Raw genomic sequence first — 18986 nt, forward strand, 5'->3', positions numbered from 1 at the left:
GATATGAGAGGGACTGAGCAACATTACTGCTGTGCCACTAATATGCCAATTGAAATAGCAAAAATAGAAAACAACAAAATTGAATTACACCTAGCAGCCAGAATGAGCACACAAACCACCTTTCAGCATTGTCAAAAACCAACATTTGTACTGCAAAGTGGTTGTCTTGTAAGAAAAATAACATGCTCTTCTTTACACCAGCTTTGGAGTTTTTTTGGTACAAATTAAATTGGATGGGAAGTATTACAATTGCACATCAGACAGACAACTAAATGAATCTAAAAATCTCGAACTGCACATAATTTCCTGAGTTATACTCCCTGCATGTGATTTCAGAAACACTTAGTGTTGATCATGGCCAACGGCCACATCATGGATGGGGACATGCAATACATCACCACAAGGTCCGATCAGATAAGATTTATTTCAGTGACTAACAAACAGGAACATCTGAACAGATGGTGACTATTCAGCCCAATGGTCTTGCTTCAGCATTAATCAGATCACTGTCGATCTGTGACTCAAGCCCATTTACCAGTCTTTGCGCCACATTACTTGATATCCATACCAAACCAAAAGCAAAATTTTCCAGCAGAGTCTTTTGGAGCACAGAACTCCAGATTGCCACTTCATTTTGAGTGGAAAAGTGTCTCGTGATTACACTTTGAACAGTCTAGTTCAAATATCACAATATTGCACCCTTGTTTTGGATTCTCCCACAGCAGCAATACATTTCCACCTACACTATCAAATGTTTTAAATCACCTTCTTCCATGTTTGGGCACAAATTACTGAGCACTTGATGCACCCTTTGATTAATACTCCTACGAGCAAAGTTAATGACACGAGAAAATCTGCAGCTACAAAGCAAATCCTACTCAAGAGTTTTCAGTGAGATATTGAAACGCAGGGTTTCATATCAACCCAACACTTTGTTCTGGTCCACCATCGCTGGAGAGTACAAGTGAACGGGAAGAGGGCTTAAACAAATGAAAGGGGAAGGAATACTAAGAACTATCAATGCTGGAGTCAGAGATAACACAATGTGGAGCCGGAGTAACACTGCAGGCCAGGCAGCATCGGGAGGAGCAGGAAAGCTGACGTTCCAGATTGGGACCCTTCTTCTGAGTTGGCTCAAGGGGAGAAAATGGGGGGAAAAGGGAAATGCAAGGGAAAGGCTAAGGGAGTTCTCCTAGTTGTGCGAGCCTTTCACTCAGATGGGAAGTCAGGGGCATGGCAATTAAATGGCAAGAGGAAATGTAAATGAAGTAAGCAAACAAATTCAGTTTCAAGGATTAATTCCTGAAATGTGCATGTCAGTGGCAAGAAGCCTCAACATTGTCAAAGCTTATCACAGTACCAACTAAAGGAGTAATAAACTGTCAATTTTTTGCAGACTCTTAAAATAATAGTCCTTTGGAGATTACCTTATGGTAGGGTGAAATCACAATAAGGAATTTTCCATAGATCTCCCCATAGCCCGCGGGAGACAGAGGAGCAGATATGTACTTAGATACTGGAAAGGTATAAAAAAGGCAGGGTAGCTGCATTGGGTGACTTCAACTTTCCTCTTATCGACTGGGACTCCCTTAGAGCAAGGGATTCAGAGAGCTATTTGAGACGGCGAGTCCAGGAGGGCTTTTTGGGACAGGATGTTGACAATCCAAACAGAAAGGAGACCAGAGATAGTAGGAACTGCAGATGCTGGAGAATCTGTGATAACAAGGTGTGGAGCTGGATGAACGCAGCAGGCCAAGCAGCATCAGAGGAGCAGGAAGGCTGACGTTCCGGGCCTAGATCCTTCTTCAGGAAAAGGGTCTAGGCTCGAAATGTCAGCCTTCCTGCTCCTCTGATGCTGCTTGACCTGCTGCGTTCATCCAGCTCTACACCTTGTTAACTCAGAAAGGAGGCCATACTACACTTGGTATTAGGCAATGAGCCAGGACAGGTGATCGACGTTTCAGTAGGCAGCATTTTGGACTAAGTTACCATAACTCCGTAAAATTTCAAGCCATCATAGACAAGGACAAGGGCAGCCCCTCAGTGTGGGTGTTAATTGGGCAAGAGCCAATTACATCTCCATTAGACAGGAACTGGGGAATGTGGATTGGGAGTAATTATTTGAGGGCAAAGCTACGTCTGGCACGTGGGAGGCTTTAAGAGACCAGTTGGTTGAAGTACAGCACGTGCATATCCCTGCAAAACTGAAGCATAGGAACGGCAGGATTCAGGAGCCATAGATGACAAGAGAAATTGCAATCTTAGTTAAAAGAAAAAGGAAGCATACGATAGGTCTATGCAGCCACAAACTGAAGAAGCCCTTCAGGAGTGTAGAGAAATTTGGAAGGAACTTAAATGAGGAATTAGGAAAGCTGAAAGGAGCCATGAAATGTCTTTATCGAAAAGGGTCAAAGAGAATCCAGAGGCTTTTTATGTTTATATTAGAAGGAAGAAAGCAGCAAGGGAAACAGTGGGCCCACTCAAGGGCAAAGGAGGGAAGCTATGTGTAGAGCCAGAGGAAGTGAGAGAGATCCTTAATCAGTACTTTTTAAACATCAGTATTCACCAAGGAGAAGCTCATGACTGACGGTAAGGTCAGGAACGTGTGTGTGAATATTTTAGAGAATGTTAGTGTATTGAAGGAAGAAGTTTTGGGTATCCTAAATTGCATTAAGGTAGATAAGTTCCCAGGGCCAGATGGGATCTATCCCAGGGTGCTGCGAGAGGCAAGGAAAGAAACAGATGGGGCATTAGGAAATATCTTCACATCCTATTTGACCATAGGCGAGGTTTCAGAGTACTGGAGATTAGCCAATGTTGTTCCCTTGTTTAAGAAAGGAAGTAGGGATAATCTAGGAAATTATAGGCCGGTGAACCTGATGCCTGTGGCGGGGAAGCTCTTGGAGAAGATGCTGAGGGAAGATTTATGCACATTTGGAAGAAAATGAATGAGTTAGTAACAGGCAGTATGGTTTTGTACGGGGAAGGTCATGTCTCACCAACCTGATTAAATTTTTTTGAAAAGGTGGCAAAGATAATTGATGAGGGAAGGGCTGTGGATGTAGTTCATATTGATTTTGGTGAGACATTTGATAAGTCTGGTAGAAAAGTTAAAATCATATGGGATTCGGGGTGGACTGGCCAGATGGACACAAAACTGGCTTGGTCGTAGAAAGTAGAGGGTAACAGTAAAAGGGTGATTTTCAGAATGGAGACCGGTAATTAGTGATGTTCCACAGGAATCAGTCTTATGTCCTCTGTTGTTTGTAGTATACATAAACGATTTGGAGGAAAATGTGGGTTGTCTGATTAGCAAGTTTACAGATGACACAAAGATTGGTGGAGAGATAATGGGAACTGCAGATGCTGGAGAATTCCAAGATAATTAAATGTGAGGCTGGATGAACACAGCAGGCCAAGCAGCATCTCAGGAGCACAAAAGCTGACGTTTCGGGCCTAGACCCTTCATCAGATGAAGGGTCTAGGCCCGAAACGTCAGCTTTTGTGCTCCTGAGATGCTGCTTGGCCTGCTGTGTTCATCCAGCCTCACATTTTATTATCAAAGATTGGTGGAGTTGCTTATAGTGCCGACGATTGTGAAAGGATACAAGATACCAATAGATTGGTAACTTGGGCTCAGAAATGGCAGATGGAGTTTAATCCAGATAAATGCAAGGTGATGCATTTTGGAGGATCAAATTTAGGTGTGAATTACACTGCAAATGGCAGAACTTTAAGAACATTAACATATAGACGGATCGGGGCATGCAGGACCACAGTTCCCTAAAAGTGGCAATACCAGTGATTAAGAAGGCACATGGCATGCTTGCCTTCATTGGTTGGGGCACTGAATACAAGGGTTGGCAAACCATGCTGCAGCTATATAAAGCTTCCTTAGGCTGCATTTGGAGTACTGCTTCCAGATTTGGTTGTCACACTACTAGAATGATGTGGACGCTTCGGAGAAAGTGCAGACAAGGTTCACCAGGATGTTACCTGGTCTTGAGGGCATCGTCTAGGAAAGGTTAAAAAAGATTAGGATTGTTTTCACGAGAAAGACGCTGGCTGACAGGAGACCTGATAAAATTCTACAAAATTATGAGGGGCTAGTCAGAGACTTTTTCCCGGGGTTGAAGTTTCAATTACAACGGGGCACAGATTCAAGGTGAGGGGGTCAAAGTTTAAGGGAGATGTGCAATGGAAGTTTTTCCACACAGAGTGGTAGGAGCCTGGAACGCCCAGGGCAGGGGTGGTGGAAGCAGGCACCTGGATGGTTACATGAATGGGGAAGAGGATAGAAGGATAGGGACTGAATAAGGGCAGGTGGTTTATTTTTTCAGTTTAGTTAGGGGATGAAGAAGGGCCCATTCCTGAGCTGTACTTCTCTTTTATGGTAGGAATTTTCAATACATTTGGCTTAGGAAGTAGCGACTGGGCCAACAATTTAATACAAGAATTCAAAAAGAAACATTCTACCTCCTGCGAATTAAGGATAACATGGTTAATCCAAAAGTTACACATTAGTTCAGTGCTTCATCCAGCTAGTGTAAAGCAACTGTAGTACATACCACATGCAACTGAGAAATCAACACTGCCATCAGGTACATGTTTGCAAGTCTTCCTCCAGAATGAGTTGCAGCAACCCTTCAAAATAACGTGGGATGTCTGCCTTGAGGAACTAAGGTACCATTCTCTCCAGCTGGATTGTCTTTCTAGACCACTTTTTGGAAACAAATTCTTTGAATTTATAGCACAGACCATCAGGTCATTCATCCCAACTGTTCAAAGCTGATGTTAAAGCACTCAAGCCAAGTACCTTGCTATCGTATCAACATCTATTCTCACTCAAATATTTATCTAACTTTCCCTTAAATGCAACTAGCTCGTTCCACATTCTAATCACTGAGCTAAAAGGTTTCTTCTAAATTTCTTAGTGAATATGTTTAAGGCACAGAATGACATATTTCTGATTGCCAATGGCATTCAGGGTTACGGGGGTGGGATTGGTAAAAGGCATAGAAGTATTTGATCAACCATGGTAATACTGAATGGCAAGAGAGATTCAACTGAAGGAACAAAATGGTCTATTCCCACTCCAATGACTACTTTATGACTCCTAGTTATGGTCTGGCCCAAAAGGAAACACAGTCTCTACATAAATCATATTACCCTTTGATCATTTTAAAGGCTCTCCTCAGCTTTTTCTAGAGTAAAGAAACCCAAAGCTATTTCAAACTTCCCTGATAACTAAATTCTTCTTTCTTGTAGGTTGCATTTCCTGCAGTGCCTCCATCTCCTTTTTATAGTACGGGAGTCAATGCAGCACTCAAATGCAGTTAAATTCAGGTGCAATGTATGTGGGAAGATACACGAACTAAGGTGACCATGGAAAATAAGGTCCCTCAGTATTTTGGATAGAGGAAAATTGGCTGTTCTTGCAAAGGGCGTTGCATAATTCAGTTCCCCCAGCAGTTGCGAGCTGCAAATTACTAAGATGTTGGAGATTTCATCCAGTGTCATAAGAGAACTGGCAAGAAATTCTGTACCAGAATTCTCGGGAAAAACAGCTGAAATTTAAAATTTAGCCTTCTAATTTACAACACATTCCACAGAAATCTAAGGTGACTTTTCAATGTTAAAGGTTTAGCACCATTCCTTTCACTTAAAATGGACAACTGAAAAAATTTTCATTGTTTTTCAATGGTCTCATCTGAAGCATCTTGACGTCAAACTCTATTACTCACTTATGGCAGGATAATAGAAAAATAAACTTTTTGCCTCAGGCTAAACATTCACTCCCCTCACCAGAAGTGCACTTTGGCTACAATGTGAACTGTCGACAGAATGCACTGCATTTTATTCGCTCGAAAAGCACAAAATTCATTACACAAAAATGAACTAAGTTTGCAATATGATACATGTGGTGTCTAGGTATCAGTTTTATATTTTATCCATGGTTGAAATTTAAGCAGTTTGAACACCTCCTTGCAAAACTCAACATTATTTCTAAAAAAATTATGGACAATTATAACATTCTATAAAATCAGCCTTCATTTATACAGCATCTTTAAATTTGACAAAGTGCCCCAATTCACAACTCACACTATCAAATAAAATCTGACATTAAACCATATAAGGAGATAACAGGACACTTGATCAAAAGCATCGTCAGAGGTAGATTGTGAAGTAGATTCCTGGATTCCATCGAAGACAGCCAAGAGTTTTAAGGAGTTGAGGGCATAAGCATGCTGAAGGCACAGTTGATAATAGAGGGATGGAAGATGTACAAGAGGCCGGAATTGGAGGGGCATACAGATTTGGGGAGGTTATAGGCTGTAAACGTTGCAGGGGTAGAGTGATAACATTGTGCAGGAATTTGAAACATGAATGAGATTTTCTAAATGAAAAGCAAAGTACTGTGATGTTGGAAATCAGAAATAAAATTAAAGTGTTGGAGAAACTCAGCAGGTCCAGCAACACGGTGATAGGAGGAGAGATAACATGGAGTCAAAAATGACTCTTGCAGAACTGAAGAGATCTTTCAATCAAGACTTCTCTGATATAAGTGTTAATCAAGTTTGGGCTGTAGAAGTGATGGGTGAATAGGTCTCTGCTTAAAGAGAATAAAGGCAGGTTAGCAAACATTAATCAAGGGTGCAGGGGCAACCAGGGTTGTATTTGAATAGTTAACTCCAGAAAGAAAAAAACAACACATTGAGGGTTTCAGCTACAGATAAATTGAGATGGGGATAGAAACCAGCAATGTTATGGAGGTGAAAGCAAGTGGATAAGAATTAACTGGAGGAATTCCAAATAACTTGCACTGAACTGTATTGCATCACAGTACAAGTTCCAGTGAAACCATTTATGAACTCGGTTCCACAAGAAATGTTTTCTTCCAAGCACAAAAATCTGCAACTTGCATGGAACAATTTTTTGCAAATGATCAACTATGGTTCAGTTGATAACTCTTTCATCTCAACTGAAGAGAATCACAGGTTCACATTTGACTCTACAGATTGGAGTGTAATCTAGGCTGACCTTACAGCACACTATTGAGGGAGTGCAGTGCTCCTGGTCATGGGTCCCCTTCAGAAGAAAAAAATAATATTCAACCCCTCAGGTGATGTATCAACAACACTATTTTTAAGTAAAGCAGGGGAGTCACTCCTTGCACCTTGACCAAGATTTACCTTTCAACCAGCATCACCAAAACTGATTACTTGGTCGTTATCGCATTGCTTAATGTGGGAACTTGCCAGGCAAAAATTGCCTGCAGAGTTTCTTATATTACAACAGCGGTTGGAATACAAAAGTAGTCCACAATGGTTTGACATGCCTCAAGGTTGAGAAAGGTGCTATCTAAATACATGTTTCTTTTTCTCCAAGAAGGAATGCCCCAGTTACATTCAAATTGTTGCTGAAGTGCTCCCCATCCGGCATATTATATAACACAGGAAACTATTTGGCTCATCTAACCTGTGCAGGCATTTCGAAAGAGCTGTTGAATTAGTCCCATGCCCCTGTCTTTTCACAAACATTTCCCTTTCAAGGATCCATCCAACATTCTTTTGCAAGTTATTAAATCTGCTGCCACCACTTTTCAAATAGTAGATTCCAGATCATGATAACTTTAAGTGAAGGAAAAAGAATTAACTTCTTTGATTCTTTTGGCAACAGCCTTAAATCTCTCTCATCTGGTTCCTGCCAGTGAAAGCAGTTTCTGCATAATTACTCTATTGAAGTTACACTTAACTACTCCAAGGAGAAGAATAATCCCAGGATGTCCACATAACTGAAACACTTCAACCCCAGTACCATTCCAAAAAAAATGGGCTTGCCTTATAGCAAAACTGGAAGGAAGCAATCACCAGTTTGTAGGAAGAAAATAGTTTGTATTTATTAAGTGCCTTTCACACCCTTGATGTGTCTCAAGGGAAAGTATTTCTTGATCTCTCTCATCTGATTCTTTTTCCAACTATCTCAAGAGTGAGGAAAAATTGTGGATGTGAGATTGCTCACTGAGCTGGAAGGTTAGTTTTCAGACGTTTCGTCATCATTCTAGGTAACATCATCAGTGAGCCTCCGACGAAGCGCTGGTGCTATGTCCCGCTTTCTATTTATCTGTTTAGGTTTCCTTGGGTTGGTGATGTCATTTCCTGCATTGGTGATGTCATTTCCTGTTCTTTTTCTCAGGGGGATGGTAGATTGGCTCCAAATCAATCTACCATCCCCTGAGAAAAAGAACAGGAAATGTCATCACCAACCCAAGGAAACCTAAACAGATAAATAGAAAGCGAGACATAACACCAGCACTTCGTCAGAGGCTCACTGTTGATGTTACCTAGAATGGTGACAAAACATCTGGGAACAAACCTTCCAGCTCAGTGAACCAGCTTACATCTGGAACAAAATAAAGACCCACTCTTCTGTGGACGGGGAGGAGGAGAGTGCTGTGTTGGAGGTGGAAGGAAGACGTCGGGTTGGCTGTGCACCCTTGAAACCGGTGGATCTTAATGCTGGCTTCGGCCTAACGCTGGTTCAGGGGAGCAGCCAACCTGCAACGATGGCTGCAGCAAGTGCTCGTGCCACAGGTCAGGGGGTCCGGAACACCATCCGTGTCTCCATGAAGAAGGTGGATGAAGGTGCACCTGTGGACCGCGCCTTCTTCGTGAAGAAGATGGTCCTGTTGGACTGTTGTGGGTTCGCTGCTGCGGACATTTACTGCCTGCAGGATTTCCCCGGAGGAGGTTTTTATGACGTAACCGTCAGGAGTGCCAAGCTTTGCGAACGCTTCCTGGAGGTTTTCAAGGAGAAAGGAGGTGAGGGCCCCCTCTCTGTATTGACCGCTGTCCCGCTGTTTGTGATGCCAGCACAGAGGAGCCGTATGGTGACTGTACACGTGTACAACCCGCATGTGCCAGCAGTTGATGTCCTGACCTTCCTGGGAAGGTACGTGAAGGTTGAAGGGGACCTAACTGACATCATGGACCCCTTTGGCATCTGGACCAGTAAGAGGCAGGTCAAGGTGACGCTGAGGATGGGCGCGGACGGGAACATTGTACACCCACCGTCCAGCTTTGCGATCGGCAGGAGCAAGGGCTACCTGACCTACGCAGGGCAACCTAAAGTCTGCCATGCCTGTGGTAGGTCAGGTCACGTGGCAGCCGACTGCAAAGCCACCATCTGCAGGGAGGAGGGACATCTTGCAAAGGATTGCCCAGAAGAGAAAAGCTGCAACCTTTGCGGGGAAGCGGGCCACCTCTATAGGGCATGCCCGCGGCGGGGGACCACCTACGCCCAGGTCGCCGGCAGGGGCAATGCAGGGCCAGCCCCCCCGGAGGAGAGGAAGGCACCAGGGCCCTGCAGGGACCCCACTAATGTGCAGGAGGGCCAGGTCGTGCAGGAGGGGCCCAAGGCCAGCTAAGCGCCCCTGCAGGCTCCGCTCCCCCCGCTGACAACCCGGAGTTGATGGAGGCGGCGACAGACGACCTAGGGGAGTGGACGGCGGTCCGGAAAGCGAGGAGGAAGGTGTGTCGGTGGGCCCAGGAACCGCAACCATCAGGCGGGAAGAGGCAGCTACAGGGGGGCTATAAGAACTCCTCTGACGAGGGAGATTCGGAGGGGGCCCGCCCAAAGCAGAAGCTAAAGATCTCAAGGGAGAAGGAAAGCAGCATCCCACTTCCAGGTGACGGGAGGCGTCCTGAGGCTCCCTCTGACACCCAGTTACGTGCCACTGGGGACCTGGAGGGCCCCCCAGAACTTCCAGGTGGGAAGGAGGAAACAGCGTGTCGCCAGACTGACCCAGAGCCGGACCCTCCTGCCTCTGCACCCCTAACGGGGGGATGCCACCCGGAAGGCAGCACGGACGGTTTCCTGAGCCCGGAGAGCATCCAGCAGTTAGCCCGGGCAATGGGCATGAAGGGACAGATGAAGGGGCTGGACCTTGGACTTGGGGAGGGTACTGCGGTCACTGCCCACAATGGGGGTACGAGCTGCGAGCATTAATGTGCGCAGCGTCAAGTCCACCGCAAGATGTGTGTCCACGTTGGCCTACCTGACCACCATCAAGGCGGACCTCCTGTTTCTGCAGGAGTGCGGGATACCGCACCTCGGCAGGTACGGGAAATGGTCCGGCGCCTGGGCCTGTGGGCCTTCGATCTGGTCGGGGGGTAACGACTGTCACTCCTCGGGCCTGGCTATTCTGCTGCGGGGGCGCAACTTCACCATCTCTCAAGTTCAGGAGGTGGTGGGGGGGCGCCTCCTAGTGGCTGACGTCACCTACAGGAACGGTCCCCTGAGGCTGATCAACGTGTACGCCCCAGCGATACGGAATGAGCGGTTGGCCGTCCTGCAGCGGCTTCCACTCCTGCTGGCTACGTCCAGGCCGGTCATCCTAGGCGGAGACTTCAACTGCATCATCGATGCAGATGGAAGATCCAGCGTGGGGACAGCGGGTGGGGGGATTCAACTGGATGTCATGGGCACGGTGAAGGACGCCAAGCTGCTCGACGTCTTCAGCACCCCTGCAGATGGAGCACAGCAAAGGTACACCTGGTCGCGGCCAGACGGGTCTATCCACTCAAGGATAGACTTCCTGTTTGTGTCACGGGCGTTCTCGGTCAGGTCCACCGGCGTCGAGCCGGTGTTCTTCTCTGACCACTGCCTCCTGCTGGCCAACTGTCACTTACAGGACGACCAGCCGGCCGGCAAGGGGACATGGAAGCTCAACACGACTCTGTTGACCCCAGAGAACGTCGAGGAGCTTAAGAGGGAGTATGCCGGTTGGTGAACCGTGAAACCCCTCTGAGTCTCCGGGCGACTGGTGGGAGACAGTGAAGGAGAACATCAAGAGGTTCTTTGTCCTCAAGGGTGTTTGGAAGGCGAGAGAGAGTCAGGGAAAGCTGTTGCGACTCCAGAAAAGGGTGCAGAACCTGCTCCTTCTGCAGTTGATGGGGGTCGATGTCATGGAGGACCTCTGCGAGGTGAGGGGCCAGCAAGCCTCGCTCTTCGCCGCGGAGGCCTCCAGGATAATCTTCCGGTCCAGGGTCCGCTCCGTGGAGCGGGACGAGACGTGCTCGCGTTTCTTCTTTCAGAAGGTGCACAAAGAGAGCTCTGTGCTTAGCCGGCTGAAGAAGGACAACGGCTCGGTGACGTCGTCTCAGCCCGACATTTTGAGGATCAGCAGATCCTCCTATGCCGGACTGTACGACACAAAGCCCACGGACAGCACGGCCTCCAAGTCGTTCCTGTCGTCTATCACGGAGGTCTTAGACGATGGCACGAGGGAGTGGTTGGACCGGCTGATATCCCTGGATGAGCTGACCAGAGCCCTCAAGTCCTTGCAGAGGAATAGGACTCCCGGAAGCGACGGCTTACCGGTCGAGCTGTATTCCGCTCTGTGGGGCCTGGTCAGCCAGGACCTGCTGGAGGTGTACGATAGTGCGCTTCGGGCAGGGGAAATGTGCAAGTCCATGAGGAAGGGCATCATCACCCTCATTTACAAGAGGAAGGGGGAGAGGGAAGAAATTAAGAATTGACGTCCCATTTCACTTTTGAACGTGGACTACAAAATCCTGGCCAAGGTCATAGCCAACCGGGTCAGGTCTGTCCTGGAGTCAGTGATTCACCCTGACCAAACCTGTGCTGTGCCGGGCAGGAAGATCGCTGAGAGCCTCGCGCTCATCAGGGATACGATCGCCTACGTACAGGACAGGCGGGTGGACACCTGCCTCGTCAGCCTGGACCAGGAGAAGGCCTTTGACAGAGGGTCTCATGCTTACATGAGGGACGTCCTCTCCAAATTGGGGTTCGGGGAGGGCATCCGCAATTGGATCCGGCTGCTCTACGCCAACATCGTTAGCGCAGTCTCGATCAATGGGTGGGAATCAGACAGTTTTCCTGTTAGATCTGGAGTCAGGCACGGCTGCCCGCTCTCTCCTGCCTTGTTCGTGTGCTGTGTGGAGCCCTTCGCCGCCTCCATCAGGAAGGACGTGAGCCTGAAGGGCGTGACTATCCCAGGCAGCGGAGGCCTTCAGGTCAAGACCTCCCTGTACATGGACGATGTCGCCGTCTTCTGCACTGATTGGTCGGTGAGTAGGCTATTGGACATCTGCAGCCAGTTTGAACTGGCCTCGGGTGCCAAAGTCAATAGGGGTAAGAACGAGGTCATGTTCTTTGGGAACTGGGACGACCGCTCCTTCATCCCCTTCACCGTCAGGACAGACTACCTGAAGGTGCTGGGTGTTTGGTTTGGTGGAGCTGGGGCGTGCACTAAGACTTGGGAGGAGCGTATCACCTAATTGAAGAAGCTGGGCAGGTGGATGCTCCGGTCCCTCTCCATCGCGGGTAAGAACCTGGTTGTCAGGTGCGAGGGGCTTTCGGTACTGTTGTATGTGGCGCAGGCCTGGCCTATTCCCTGGACCTGCGCCGCTGCAGTCACCCAGGCCATCTTCCACTTCATTTGGGGGTCAAGGATGGACCGGGTCCGCAGGGACACCATGTACAAAGACCTGGGAAATGGGGGAAAGGGCGTACCGAACGCCACCCTTGCCCTGATGGCTACCTTTGTGTGCAGCTGCATCAAGCTGTGCGTAGATCCTCAGTACGCTAACACCAAGTGTCACTACTTACTGAGGTTCTACCTGTCCCCGGTGTTGTGAAGGATGGGCCTGGCCTCGTTGCTGCGGAACACTCCGAGTAGTTGGACCGTCCCGTACCACCTGTCCTTCGTGGAGAAATTTTTGAAAGGAACCACCTTTGACCACAAGGCCGTCAGGCAGTGGTCAGCAGGTCGTATCCTCGGGACCCTTCGGGAAAAGGAGAGGGTGGATCCCGTCGTGTGGTTCCCCGCGCAGACTGCCAAAGTCGTTTGGCAGAATGCCTCATCGCCAGAACTTTCAAACAAGCACAAGGACATTGCTTGGCTGGCGGTGAGGGGGGCTCTGCCAGCGAGATCCTTTATGCATGCCCGGAATCTCTGCGCCACCGCACGCTGCCCTCAAGGTGGCTGCGGGGGGGACGAGACTGTCGATCACCTCCTTCTGGAGTGTGCCTACGTGCAGGAGGTCTGCAGGGGGATGCAGTGGTTTTTGTCGAGGTTCGTCCCGAGCGGCTCTGTGACACGGGACTCCGTGCTCTACGGGCTGTTTCCCGGGACGCACACAGAGACCAACATCAACTGTGCCTGGAGGGCCATCAATGCGGTGAAAGACGCTCTTTGGTCTGCCCGCAATCTAGCTGGTCTGCCAGCTGAAAGAACTGACCCCGAACGAATGTTGCAGACTGGCGCACTCCAAGGTCCAGGACTACGTGCTGAGGGATGCGCTAAAGCTTGGGGCAGCCGCCGCAAAGGCGCGGTGGGGAAAGACCACGGTATGAAACCCCTTCTCCAGAATAGAAAAAAGGGCCCTATTTGGTAACTGGGCCCAGCTGGCGCCTTCCCCAACTGATCAGGGGGCCAACTGGGACTGTGCGGGGTGATGACTGCCGGGGTATTTTCTTTGCTTTGTTTTTTTTCCCCTTTAGTTGGTGTATGTACCCCCTGGGTAACCCGGAGCGGCTTGCATGACTGGGTAGGTGTATAAATGTTTTATTTTTTGTACATCTTCTGAATAAAGTATATTTTTTCAAATTAAAAAAAAGGTGACAAAACGTCTGAAAACTAACCTTCCAGCTCAGCGAGCAAACTCACATCCAGAACCTCAACTTGAGCTACAAATCTTCTCAAAACTCGCTAGTGAGGACACATCTTTATACCTGTTAAAGAGAATGAAAACCTAGCCAGCCTGCATTAGTGGATTTACATGTCTTCATCCTCATTGGTTAGTTTCAACAGCCACACATTGAGAAGTGGTTACGTACCGTTCCCACCAACGGGTAGATAAAGCCAGCCCCAATACTGGCACGCACATCGCGGATTGGCAAAACGAACCCAGTAGGAACTCCCTTGTGGTCAGGTTGATGTGATAGTGACAGATGGGTTTTCGCCATGCAAATTGGTAGCTCTCCAAAACCCTACATCAGGAAGAGGAAGACTGGTCACTAAGCACATCAGCAAAGCAGAGAAAGGTGTTAACTACTCAGAACAATATGTAGGACTGGCTAATCTGGATCTAAGCCAAGAGCAGAATCTTCACACAACACCAAATGACAAAAGAAAGATCAAACATTTGCAATGTTTGACAGAAGTCGTCAGAAACATTTTTTAAAAATTGCATTTGTCAACAATTATGGAGTATTAAGGCTCCGCTCCACAATTATCTATTTTAAAAATTAAAATGATCAGTGATTGAATAGGCTGACAACTGATCTTTGCCTATGATTTGCCCCAAACAAATCACCTCCCACCTTGCTTCAAATAACCATAACCTAACATTCTTGCATTGTTTTCTCCTTAATATACTTACATCTTTAAATGCATCTACACTGCTCTTGTCAATTGTTCCACATGGTAACAAGTTAACTTCCTTTTGCATTAAGACATTTATCTTGAATTCTTTACAAGATTTATTAGTGATTATTTTATGTTAATGACCCCTAGTTTTGGTCCTCATATTACACTTTGCTATAAAACTCATGGTGTACACTGCAAAGAAATGCGACAAATTAAACAATGACGAAAAGGTTTAATCATTTTTTTGGAACTAAAGATGATTTGTGAAAATATGGTAAACTCTTATCCTTATAGACCTCAGGTTTTCCCTTCCTGTGCTAGGGATGAACATACATTTTCTTTTCCTTTGCTTTAGAACAACACAGCTTCAGCTCTCTGACACACACTCTCTCCCTCTGCTGTACAAACAACGTCATAGCGTTTACCTGTATAACATACTCCACAGCTCTGCTGTAGAAGGTCTGCATTCCTCTCTGGCACTCCTCCTGTAACTCCTGCTCCATTCAAATCATATTGCCAAAAACCTATTTATTGGATCTTGATTCTGCCTGAACACTTCTCTCAACTTTCTCATTTACAGTAGGTTTCCGTTTCACTCTGCTATCAAGTTTCTAGCAATAATCTTTTGCTCCAAGATGGGAAACTATGTGTCATGGAGTCATACATCACGGAAACAGACTCTTCAGTCCAACCAGTCTATGTCGAACATAACCCCAAACTAAACTAGTCCCACCTGCCTGCTCCTGACCCAAACCTTTGCTATTCAGATATCCATCCAAATGTCTTTTAAATGTAATTGTTCCCACATCCACTACTTCCTCAGAAAGTTCATCCACACACGAGCCGCCCTCTGTGAAAAAAACTGCTCCTCCTGTCTTTTTAAAATCTCTCTCCGCTCACCTTAAAAATGTGCCACATTTGAAATTTCCCATCTTAGGGAAAAGACAACAACCATTATTAACTCCCACTTTTCCTCTCATCATTTTGTAAATTTCTATCAGGCCACCTCTCAACTTCCTACACACCAGTGGGAAAAAAAGTCGCAGCTTATCCAGTCTTTCTTTATAACTCAAGCCTTCCAGACGCAGCAAATTCACAGTAAATCTCTTCTGAACCCTCTCCAACTTGATAATATCTTTCCTGCACCCCTAGGTTCCTCTGTTCTATAACACTACCCATGGCCCTACCATTAATTCAATAAGTCCTACCCTGGTTTGTTGTACCTCAATGGAACGTGTATGATTACAACTCACTGGTGACTCTTTTGAGCACCTTCAATGAATGGTGCAACTCCCAATAATTCCACTGTATGAATAACCATTACACCTGGCCTTTGCAGACTGCTCCTTGTTAAATAATTCTCACCTGACTGATGTACAGGTCCACCTTGGACTGGGCTTGGGGTGACAGCTCTATATCCTCAGCCCCATAAACCTTCTGTGCTATTGTGCGAATCTTTTCTACAATAGGCATCTACAAAATGAAAAAAATAAAGTGGTAAGTGCTACATTTGAAAGTATAAGGTATTACAAGTTAAACAATATATTTTATCAAGAACACTAATCCATTTGTTTCTCTCCTGGTCTCAGCATAAATTAAAGTGCAATTTTCCTCACCCATCATTATATTGAAACAAAAGACGAACTGATAATCACTTTTACAATCTCAGGAAATCTGAAAGCACTTTACAGCCAATAAACTAAACTTCAAATATTGTCATGATAATATGCAGAAAATATGGCAGCTAATTTACACACAACAAGCCCATCACAGAGGTGTTGTGGGGAAGAACAAGCTTGTTTCAGTAGTGTGTGAACAGATCTCATCTGCTCTCAAACTTACAAGACCAGTAACGAACTTCAGCATAACGGGGCAAAAGGGAATTGCAATATTCAACCTGATTGTGGAGATCAGAAATATGATCTATACAGTAGAAGCTGAGCAGGAAAAGGCCATTAGCCCTCTCGAGCCTGCTCCTGCCTGACTCCATAATGATCAACTCACTTGTTCATCAAAATTTGTCCAGTTCAGCCTTGAAAATATCTAATAAGGCAGTCCTTGCTATCTCTGGGAAAAAGAATTCCAAAGGCTTACGATCCTTCATCTCTGTCTTAAATGGGAGGCCACTTATTTTGAAACTGTGATATCTAGTTCTAAAGTCTCTCACATCCTAACATCCATTCTTTCAACACTCTCAATCTTATATTTCAATTCATCACCATAAGATTCTTCTAAACCCTAACAAGTATGGGTCTGATCTACACAATCTTTCCTCATATGACCTCTTCTTCCCAGGAATCAAAAGTAAACCAAGGTTACCAGTACTCCAGATAAAGTCTCATTAAAGGTCTTGTAAAGCTGCAGCAACCGTTCCCCAAGAAAGGCTAACATTCCATTTGCTTTCTCAATCGACAGCTTTTTAATGACTCAAGTTCCAGGACATCCTGCCCTGGCAGTACCTCAGATTTGTGCAATCTTTCTCCATTTAAATCATATTAAGGTTTTATATTCTCTGCAAGAGTTCACATACTCATATTTCTCATGTTTTACTACATCTGCAATTTTTTTTGACCACTGACAATCTACGTCACTCTACACTCTTTGGAGACTCTTTCCATTATGGCAAATATGGTAGACCAACCAATCACACGTCCCACCTCAAAACAGAGCACCTCCTATTTCCACACAGTTCCTGAGAGCTGGTCATTCATCAACAGGATTAATTTGTCAGATCTTGCTAACAGTAGTATGAAGCCCAATTCACCTGTACCTCCTCCAATCTTGGGCATTATATTTGCTGCACCCGATAAAGCTTAATCTACACTGGTGAAACAAAACAGACTGAGTCACTGCTTTGTGGAACACCTCTGGTCTGCATGCAAGCATGACCCCAACGTTCCTTTAGCCAGTCATTTTAACACAGCATCCTGCTCGCATCCTCACTTGTCTGTCCTCAGCACGTTGCAAGTGTTTAGTGAATCACAGCACAAACTGGAGGAGGAACATCTCATCTTCAGACTAGGTACTGAACACCCTTCTGGATTTAATATTGAGTTCAACGCCTTCAAACTGTGAACAAACTCCCACTTCCTCCCTTTCTTTTGGCATGTTACATTCTGTTATTATGTCCCCTTCTCTCCCCTCCCTCCATTCCCAGGGGGACTGCCTGTCCTTTCAAGTCCGGCAGGAAACACGCCATTGTTCTGCCCTTCTCACATTCCAATCACTTTATTTAATTACCAATATCCTTTCTCCACCAGCTCCTTACACCCACTACACCCCCACACTGCCACCCCAAACTATAGCGTAAATGCTGTCCCCTCCATGCTTCACTTCAGCTCTGATGAAGCGTCAGCTAGATTTAAAACATTAGCTTGCTCTCTCTCCATGGATTCCATGCACAGTCTAACCTGCTGCGATCTAACATTTTTTGTTTTCAGTACAGGTTCCAGCATCTACGGTATTTTGCTCCTACATGAACAGGGAGATCAGATAATAGAAGATTGAACTTTATGCATTTCTTTGGTTGGGTAAGGCACCCCCTTGGACAATAGTTCCAGCACACCTTTAGGGAAAGTCAAGTGTCATTTAGAATTGTTGAGTGTGCAGGTAAGTGTGTGTGAAAAATGCATTAACTATAATTATCAAGACAACTGGAATGGTCAACAAACCAATGGAAAAAAAAAATCAAATCAACAGCGCCTGTCAAATGTGTCAGAACATGTCAAAAAGTCCCATCAAATGAGCACATCAAAAGAATGTTTGAGGTGTTCAAAAGTATTGTCCAGTAGCTCTTTGCAAAACAAAAAAATGGTCATCTGTACTATTGGCAAAATGTTAAATTTTGCTTAAGCTACATTGTTGTGAAGCAACATAAATTCAAATCATTTAAAAGCAGAGTAAGATCTGAACTGTAATTACTGGACAACATAATTTGGAAATAAAATACTTCATTGTTGACTTATATAAATGTGAGACAAAGAAAGAAAGAAAAATAGTCTAACTTTTTATTTTTCTTTGTATTAATGTTGAGAATGTGTCATTATTTATCACCGAGATCTATCCAAGATAGCAGGTGGGGCCTCAGTGTGACAACTATCTGAAAGACACCTCCTCCGACAACGCAGAGCCCCATTTGTACTTATATCAATTGTTGGGCTGTGTTCTCATATTTCTGGAGTGGGGACAGGACCTTGGAGCGTCTGGCTCAAAAGGAGAAAGTTTTTTCAATACTCATTCAGGGGATGTGGGTTGTGCCTGCTGGGCCAGCATTTATTACGCATTCCTCATGTCCTTGAGAAAGTGGTGGCACACTACCTTCTTGAACCAACGCAATCCATCCACCAGATAGCCTGTATAATTCTATGATAAGTTCTAACTAGCTAAGGGGGAGGGTGAGGCACTACTGTGTTTGGGATCTACAAGGTTTAAAATTGCTTTAAACAAAGTGCTGCAACATTAGACTGGGTGCTCACTCACCTGACCACTGGCTGGTTGTCACCCAATGAGTCCTCACAATGCAAGGAGAATATCCAAAGATATTGTTCAGACTTCCCTGCTAACATAACTTGAATAATTCCCCAGCTGGTAA

The 18986-nt window shown here is 45.8% G+C and overlaps 1 protein-coding gene across 1 annotated transcript in view; it reads right to left on the reverse strand.

Annotated features, from left to right (window-relative positions):
* Positions 1–18986, reverse strand: part of mthfd1l (methylenetetrahydrofolate dehydrogenase (NADP+ dependent) 1 like) — a 140751-nt gene that overhangs the window by 32598 nt on the left and 89167 nt on the right. The window contains exons 25-26 of the mRNA XM_048536079.2: positions 15761–15868; positions 13864–14016 (exon numbers count right to left, since the gene is read on the reverse strand). Coding sequence (XP_048392036.2) covers positions 13864–14016; positions 15761–15868 — 261 coding nt within the window. The remainder of the gene's footprint in view (positions 1–13863; positions 14017–15760; positions 15869–18986) is intronic.

This window comes from Stegostoma tigrinum, chromosome 9 (assembly GCF_030684315.1).
Source record: "Stegostoma tigrinum isolate sSteTig4 chromosome 9, sSteTig4.hap1, whole genome shotgun sequence".
Lineage (NCBI taxonomy): Eukaryota > Metazoa > Chordata > Chondrichthyes > Orectolobiformes > Stegostomatidae > Stegostoma > Stegostoma tigrinum.